General features: G+C 43.9%; 1 protein-coding gene across 10 annotated transcripts in view; it reads right to left on the bottom strand.

Moving 5' to 3' along the window:
- Positions 1–178: 178 nt before the first annotated feature.
- The window catches only part of PTK2 (protein tyrosine kinase 2), a 215,895-nt gene continuing 207,055 nt past the window's right edge, over positions 179–9,018 (bottom strand). For 7 of the 10 annotated variants that reach the window (XM_009285068.1, XM_009285071.1, XM_009285073.1 and 4 more), the window contains 6 exons: positions 8,023–8,062; positions 7,173–7,279; positions 4,381–4,389; positions 2,957–3,112; positions 2,394–2,474; positions 179–1,444 (listed from right to left, as the gene is read on the bottom strand). In XM_009285068.1, the coding sequence (XP_009283343.1) occupies positions 1,232–1,444; positions 2,394–2,474; positions 2,957–3,112; positions 4,381–4,389; positions 7,173–7,279; positions 8,023–8,062 (606 nt within the window). In that variant the 3' untranslated portion in view covers positions 179–1,231. The remainder of the gene's footprint in view (positions 1,445–2,393; positions 2,475–2,956; positions 3,113–4,380; positions 4,390–7,172; positions 7,280–8,022; positions 8,063–9,018) is intronic. The other 3 variants (XM_009285070.1, XM_009285072.1, XM_009285077.1) reach the window with 1 other exon arrangement.

The raw sequence follows: 9,018 nt of genomic DNA, 5'->3' as shown, positions 1-9,018 counted from the left end.
GGGGGAGACTACTTAAATCTTGGATTTCCTCCTTGGATGCTTACTGTTGTTCCGTAAGTCCTGCATAAGTGAATTCTTAAAAGCTTGTGGATTAGGGTAGGGGGAAAAACTCCAAGCAGAGAAAACTCACAGTGGTTTCCTCTGCAGTACATGCACACACAAAAGAATATACCCAGAATTTCACCGGTAACACCTTTTTAATAGGTCAAAGTAACTGTACAGTTCATTATATTCTTCCTGAGAATAATTTATATCCCTCAACAGCAAAAAGGGAGTGTGTTTTTTATTTTAACAGAACAGATGGCATAACTGGAAAACCAAGGAAAATCTAATTACACTGCTCTACCGTAACTCCTCCCAGGCAAGATAGACAAAAGGATGGGTTAGTTAACTACAGTGGGTTTAAAATATTCAACATGGCTTTAATCTGTCTTTATAAATTATATAAAAAAATGGGGGACATGAATGGTTACAGAACTCCTCTAAATGCAGCTCTGAATTGCTCTGGTACAAAGCAGCATTTTTGCTTCCAAGGAAAACAACATTGCTACAAAAGAACTGGCACGTTATTCTGGTGGAAAAGATGAGAGTTTTCAGTTGTGTTCTACAGCTAGTTCCAAACAAATGCTTCACACATTCACATAAAAGTAAAAGGCAGGAAGATGAAGAGGGCTTTAGTTTTGTCTTGAAATGACTGAAGTCTTGAAAATATAGCTTTTTATTCTTTCTCTGTAAATCGTGATTAGCATATTGCGACGTAAGTGTTCTAATAAAAAAATTCCAGTCTGGATAGTTCATATACTGTGGGCAAGAATTCTCAGCCCTGAGGTTTCCCCGAATTCTTCACTTCACAATATCTTTCTCTGATCTGCTGCTCGGACAGTTCTGGCTCTGAGACTGTAACCCTGTGGCAGCTCTAGGCTAAGCGTGTCCCATGCGATGGTATAAAACCAAAGCGCGCTCCATAGCCGTGATTTCCCGAGGACTTCTGTACAAACTTCATTGTGTGATAATGCCACTTTCTGAATCCCAGACCAGCTTGGCTTTATGATAAAAACTTGGTTAAGCTTTTGTAATGAGAGAGAACCAACAGCTGTCAGTCAGGTCTGCTGAAGCAAGAGGCGCTGGAAAGCCAGGACTACACTGGGTTAATCCTCACTGCTGGTGGAAGGTGAAATAACATCCTTTCGCAAGCAGAATTCTTAGGCTGATGAAGCTCTTCCCTCAGTACTTAGTGTGGTCTGGACTGACTGATCATTTTCAGTCTGGCTTGATCAATAACATCCAGCAAGTTTTTGGCATCCACAGCCAGAGCGTGAGCAGCCGTCAGCATTTGCTTTTTGTACTCCTGCTGCAGGCTGGTCATGACATACTGCTGTGCCAGTTTCATCTTGTTAATGAGCTCGGCCAAGTCCGAGTTCAGCAGCTTCTGTGCCATCTCAATCTGGAACAAGAAGATTCAGTCAACTCTGTAAGTCGTTAGAAGCACTGCGCTCGTGACAGCGATACTACAGAGCAACGGCACTAGCCACCCTCAGCAGCCCCTGCCTGAGATTTCTGATTGAGGTTGGGGCCGTTTCTGTGGACCCCACGTGGAGCTGATGGAATTTTGGCACCTGCCACTCTACGCTGTGTGGAGATCAAGAGCAGCCTTGTCAGCTGCTGAGCCGCCCACATGTAAACAGCACCGAGACCCAAATCACTGGTAATGCATTTTAACCCAGGTCTAAGAATTCACACCTTTTTCTAGGTTTCCAGGTCCCTATTATCATCACCCTTTTTATTACTATTATTAAAGTAGCTCTAAAGCAGTAAAAAATAAAACGGGTCGAGAAGCCGGATACAGGTTACTTAACATAGCTAAAGTCAGGATGATTCTCCAAGATGGCACTTAAAGAGCCATTCTCTGGCTTTCTCATTATCGCACTCATTCAAGGTTTTGGAGGAAAACAGTTTTACTCATGAACTTCACTGAAAGATCTCAGTCACTTCTCATCCAGAACTAGGTTATTACGGGACATCTCATCAAAACCTTCCAGCTGCACCAAGCTATGCTCAATTACCTGTTTAATGACTTTGCGTGCGAGCTGTAGTTTAATGAAGGATTAAACTTGCACTAAGAAGTGCCGTGTAAGCACTAACAGTTTTTATGTCAACTTCACATGTGTGCATCGTATGCTCTTCAATTACATCCAGTTCGAGTGTCTTCACTTAAGTCAATACAAGCCTACGTCAACACAGCAATCAGATTCTAATAAAATTAATTTCATGAAGAATTATAACCCAAGAGTTCACACTGCTTAGTGAGCCAAATCATGTCCAGATAGCTGTCCTGGCTGGGGCTAACTTGAAACATAATAGACTGAGCATCAGGTGAGGGGAGCTCTACATACCTCTCTGTGGGTGCTTGCAGGAAGCACGGGGAGGGTCTCATCTACTGTTGCCAGTAAGGTTCTTAATGCCAAACCAACCTCCTAAGAAAAAAAAAATAAATTCAGAAAATAAAGTTTAACAACTTGCAGTGAATGGATGAGAGACTTGTAGCCGGAGTGCAGGAAGCAACCGATACACTTAATCCCTCATCTGGGTAAGAAGGGAGTTAGAACAGGGCTGAGGGACTTTGAAAACCCCACTTGCAATTCCATGTTTCACCATCAAAACGAAGTGCCAAAGGGTTAATTAAAAAAAAAGGTCTTTTTAAAAAGTGAAATGTAGAGAAGATAGTGCACAACTCGCTGCCCCTGGATAAGCACAGGCAAGCTGGGGAATAAAAGCACCGTTTCCCACAATACTGTTAACAGTATCCAATGCTCCAGCACTCTGACCACAAGTTACCCCCCCCTGCACACAAAAAAAGCTTTTCTAATTCCAATGTTCCAGAAAGTTTCTCCTGCGCCACTTGAAAACCTCATTCAGGAGATAACTAAAACACTGATTTTAGGAATCGCCTCCATACCTTCACCATGGGTACATACTCCTCTGGTGGAGCTGGCTGTATTTTACTGGACATTTCTATGACCGCTTTCACCAGCCCAGTTACATTCTCGTAGACTTTGTCATTGGAGCGGTCCAGGTTGGCCGTAGGAGGAGGGCTGATTTCCTGCGGCTGAATCTGGAAGCAGAGAGGGGTTGTTTAACCTCCTGTGCCCAGCAGATGGGGCTCAGCAACTTCCCAACCGCCAGGAAGGTCTCATATTTGCAACAGCCCCCCACCCGGTCCCGCTGGGTCCCCTGTCCTGACTGAGCATGCTCGCTCCTGGATCTGAAGGAAGTTTCCTTTAGTTCTTCTGACTGAACCTGATCTGTGAAATGACACTGGGGAATTTTTACCAGGATTTCCCTGAAGAGCTTCCAGTACTTCCCACAACAGAGAAGAAAATAATTTGAGGAACGAGGAGTACAGAGTACTTGACATGTCTAAGTGGTTCACTACTGATGGACAAGTTCCACTGCTAAGGCAACAGGTTTCAGGTCCCTCGTTCCAGAAAGTTGTTTTGTGCTCCAAAACAATGTCAGAATACACAGTTAACATACTGATACGGTAAAGAGAGAATATTATTGTTTTGTTAGTGAAAATTCACAGCAGATGAACAAAAATGGTGTCACCAGTACAGGTGGGAAACACCAAATGTTTTCATACAGTTTGTTTCCAATAGATCAGAAAAAAAACAATAGGATAAAAATCCTGTAGTCCTTACTCAAGCAAAACTTCCACTGAGTCAGATCTGTCCAGAGTTAAATCCCAAGACAGACCGAAATAATCCTGGGTCAGAAAAGAAACAACCTTTGAAAACTTCCTCTGTAAGATCCCCAGTATCTCTGCTCCTGAACTGTAAAACTACAAGCATCCCAGTTCCCCGCAGCTCTTCACTGCTACGGGATGCGCAAGCAACCACTCAGTGGGAGCAGAAGGTTAAAAAATTGCTTATTTCCTACTGGTCGCGCAGCGGCTGTCCACCCTGGTGATCTGAGATGGCTCATGGCGTTTCAGCCCACCACACTGGGTTACTACTGGTTCTTACAACTGGTCCTAGCTACAGAGATGTTTCACTGGAAGCACCTGAGATACTACCCCGATGAAACTATAAAATACTTGGATGAAACTTTGCCTAAGGAAGGAGTGCAGGATTTAGTGCATGGTGATTCCATTTTTTTGCGTTTCACCAAGTGGGTACTGACAACTATTACAGAGATTCAATCTAGTGTATTGATCAGAAAATACCTTAGGAAAAAGAACATTGTCATTGCCTCAATCACCAGTGAAAAGCTGTGATTCTAATTGGTTTCAGCAACCGAGAAGTTAAACAGTCATCTGGCAAAGTCGCATGCAAAAGACATTTTGGAATAGGGCACGTACACACACGCTCACGCACTGCTTACCCTCCATGGCTATGGTTGAGCAGAATGTGGGGGAAGGTTAAAGAAATTTACCAAAAGAAGGGAAAAAAGAAAAACAATATTAATAAAACTCAGCAGGAAAAAAACCAAACCAAAACCAAAACATGTGTAGCAATAAGAGACCAGTTAAAAAGCCTGCAACAAAAATGCATCCTCAACAGTATCGGCAGTCACTCATGTTAGCTCTTGGTCCATCTGTTATGGAAGCACCGTGTGCTGACGACCTGCTGTGCACCCGCGTAGGAAGTGGAAGTATTTGCCATGCACCCATGCTTACTTTTTACTAAACACATGGGGAAGAGATCATGCAAAGCTTGACAGGAGCAAGCCAGTCTGGCGAGCAGCAAAGTGGTGAATGGAGTAGAGGGCCTCTGCAACGGTGGGAAACAACGTGTCCTGTGCAACCCTGGTCCCTTTACACAAACAATCAATAGATTTAAGAAAATGTTGTATTTGTCTTTCGGAAACTTTTTTTTTCCTTTAGAAAAGTCATGATAGGAAATACACAGTTATCTAACCGTGCAGCTCCTGTTTGCGATGACTAATCGCAGTCGTCATTAAGAACTACCAAGAACCCATTTTAGATGGATTATACCCAACCCACTTAATTCCTACAGCCAGGCCCTAACATTTCAAAAGTACGGACATCTGCGTTTCTTAACACTCAGGGTTTTTTTGTTTATACCCAACATCAACACCATTGCTCTGCAGACTATGACATCAGGAATTTCTTTGTGTGGACTGGCTGACTTTGCCTCAGCAAGTAACACAAACCCATGTATTTCCTGGTGCATGCCCTAAAGGCTCCTGAGGGCAAGCAGTTCAAATCCTCTTATTTCAATTTGCATTCTGCAGAAAAGGGAGACTGAAATGGGAGTCTAAAATGGGCGTACAGAAAAGGGAGTCTGAAATGAACCCCAGAAGCATCTTCAGTTTAGGACTGCAGACATTAACAAAGCTATACGCTCTTAAAAAATGATGGGATGTTTTCTTGAAGAAGCATAAACCAATCCAATTTCAAGAAACTCTTGACAGAAAAAACAAAATCAGCCCTTCTTTTCTACTGAAGAAGCTATTTAGTACACGAATCTTGTTCACTTGTTATTACTGATGACTTTGCTCAGGTTGGTTTGCTGTCAAAAGGATGTATTTCAGAAAACATTTTTCACGTTCCAGTATCAGCGTTTAGAAATGAAATTTTAGAGAAGCCAAGTTTACTAACACATCTGTTACTGCTTTTTGACATTTTCTGAGGCTTGGCAGCTCCAAAAGCACTGGCATCAGTTTATAATAAATAATCCCGCTCAAATCCACCACTGCTGTCTATTTACGCTGATTCTTAAACATTCCAATAATCTCAGAACAAGACACCAAGAGTGAGACAGGCAGGCAGTGGCTGAGATCCATTTGTGCTTAACATACTGCTTTCATGGCAAATTTTGAATTTCAGGGTCAGGTGAACTCGATTTTTTCTGTATTTTCTTAAACCACCTAAAAGAAATGTCGCTTATCACAATAGCTGTGTCTACCACAACATGGATTCCCATTCTTTACTACAGGCTTGGCAGGGCTTAGAGTAGCAGGACGTTCTCCCTCCGTGAGGAGCTGTACTATTAGCACTAGCTGTTGTATTACAGTAGGGATTGCCCCAGTGTATTTGCAGAAGCCTGTGCTCTAATGCAGACCCCATCCTTCTCCTCTTGGGAAATAGATGGAGCACAAATATGTCACCTCCCTGGGTGCTACCGATGGCATCAACTGACAGAATGGGAGCAGCAGCAGGAGTGATCCTGCTTTAACGCTCTGGTCAGTAATACTGCCGCCTGACCAACAACCTTTGTGGAAGGGTATTTGTCTAGCTGCAAAGGTTGTGAAATAATAAAACGGTGATGTGTATAGATCAGCTGCATTTCTGTTCAAGTATTACTGAAGGAGAATTCCCAACCGCTCTTCTATCTAGCTGCTGGAAACCGCTAGCATCAGAAAAAGCTCCACTGGTTCCCCTTGGGAAGCCCTGAGGTCACTCAGGTTTCTGTTTCCTGAAGATTAGAAAGGTAAAGGAGTCCCAAAGGAAGGGAACAACACCTAGAGGCATGATTTTAACTGACATACTACAGAGCAGTTCCATTGACACCAACTACACCAGGGGAGAGGACACTGTTTCACAGCACCCTGCAGCTTCTCTCTGCTAGAAAACCGTAAAGTTTCATTTTTGGCTTTATTGCCTATTTACTGGAGATGAAACAACACATTAGAAAGTATCTCAATCACAGGTCAGACAGCCCATTTCCCCTCTCCCCTTGTTCCTCAGAGCTAGCAGGGTTTTAGGAGTCTTGGTGCTGCAGCAAGAGCTTTTTGGAGCACCACAGTTCAGACATGACTCACTTCTCTGTGACCGAGGACAGGAGACTTTGGTACTACCTGACTAACTGGGAACCCTGGGTGTGCTCCTTCCTGCCTAACAAAGCTGCTGAGCAGGGAGGCTGAGTCCATACGGGAGATCTCATATGGTCTTCAAACTAGAAATAAGCTCATCTGGGAAAGGTTCTAGGTGAGGAACATGCTGAATCACAGTAATGGAGGATATGAGCCTACCAGTTAACTCCCCACTTCCCTGGAGAGCTGCCAGTGCATGTTTGCCCCATGACAACATTTGCTTGGGATGTTTAGTCGCTTTTGCTTTCCACTGTCTCTACTGCAGGAACAGTAAACTACCTCAGAGCGGTAACGTTTCATTTTCTGAAGCGTATTTCATGTGACACTGAGCAATGTACCTTCACGCCTTCGTTGTAGCTGTCCACAGGGCTGTTCAGGCTTGCAAGGCTGCCCAAATGGCTGGGGGCTCCAGGGCGGGGAGGTTTCTTTGGCGGAGCTGCATGATCTGGTTAACAAAACAATTTGCATTTTAGAGGACCAACACATCATATGTACCTGCATAATTTTGGTCTGTCAACACTACAAAGGCTACACGTGCTTTACTGTATCAGCAGAGGAGATGTACATCTTAACATGTCTTACAGTAAATCTACTGTTTGTAGGAGCTACACTTTAATCTGTATTTCTACAGAAGAACTGCAGACAGAAAAGGTTGTGGAAATCATCAAGTTTTCCTGCTATTATGAGAACGTGGCTGTTTCAGTAAGATACTTCGAAAATCCCTTTGTGGGGCAACTGCTACTCATCTCAGTACAACTACCCCAGACAGACCTGAGAGGCACTCACCCCTTCGTACCACAGCCGAGTGCCACACATGCTGCGTGTGTCTGGGAAAACTGGACTACTTCACGGCAGAAATCCTGGGTGTGATTCACTTTGAGAAACCTAAATTTAGGTGTCTACTTCTGTTTTACATGTCTGAACTCCACATACGGTGAAGTCCTACACCGTGACTCAGCTTCCTCTATAGACACTTCCTGCCTGTTGATGAAACACTTTCTTGGCTTTGCTGACTACTTCTCTGGGGACTGCATGGGGAATTTAAACACATAGTGCACCGAAACACCTACGTGTAGTTATCTGGCATTGAATCCACCCCTTGTATGGGCAAAACCCTTTGTTCACTACTGCTGCTAGAAGACTTGTAATCAAGGATTCAAGATGACAGTATATGAATTTACTGCTTACCTGGTTTACCCACAGGCTGATATATGTGCTGGTTACCAGCCTATAAAATAAAATATACATTTAGACTAGTTATTACAGTGCTCTCAACTTTCATCAGCACAATCTCAAACGCTGAGAGTAGCCAGTTCTCAGCACATTTCCCAACAGTTAAAAATACACCCCTATTCACCATCACTAGCTAAGCTCCTAACTACAGGTATCTTATGCAGTAAGAAAAGAATTTTCATTTATTTTGTATCGCTCAACAGCCTTGGCCTCTACATTACAGTTTATCCTTCATTATTAATAAAATGTGGTGGTATATTCACAATCATTTTTAGTCTGTATTCAGAGATCAAACTGTAGAAGTCACGGTGGTGAAGAAATGGCCGTGCAACTATTAGAAGACTAAGGTATTTCTGCACTACTGAATGGTTTCCATAATGGGAACAGATTTCTAAGCTGGTTTACTTTTTGGTTTTGTTGCAAAGCTCTTAGTCAAGGTCAATTTGCTTATTCATCTGGAAGTATTTAATAATAGATTGAAGTGACTTTCCTTGGTAATTATATTCATACAACCTTCATGCCAACCTCAGTCGCTGAGGTGAGCAGCTCCGGTGCCGGCACAATCGGCAGCGGAGCGCTCTAGCGCAGTGCACAGGGGGATTTCCTGAACTGGGGAAACCTCAGGGGAATCAAGAAACCCACCAGGAGCCCGCAGCTCGCGCCACAGCGGCTGAGGAGACCTGGTGCCAGGAGCAACAGCAGCCAAGCCCCCACAGGTATAAAAGAAATCCCTGGGGAGCGCTAGCAACCAGGGTGGGCAAACAGGGTGTCATGTGGCAGTTCATGCGACAGGGTGTGCTGGAAAGGCATGCAGAACCAGGGTGGGCAAACAGGGTGTCATGTGGCAGTTCATGCGACAGGGTGTGCTGGAAAGGCATGCAGAAAGGGCACTGTAACTCTGCCGGCTCGACCAGGGAGCAATGGTATCCACCCGGCAGAAAGCAACGGCCT

This window comes from Aptenodytes forsteri, unplaced genomic scaffold (assembly GCF_000699145.1).
Source record: "Aptenodytes forsteri isolate BGI_AS27 unplaced genomic scaffold, ASM69914v1 Scaffold182, whole genome shotgun sequence".
Taxonomy (NCBI): Eukaryota; Metazoa; Chordata; class Aves; order Sphenisciformes; family Spheniscidae; genus Aptenodytes; species Aptenodytes forsteri.
The sequence above is the reverse complement of the archived record's forward strand: the minus strand, read 5'-3'. Positions and strand labels throughout refer to the sequence as shown.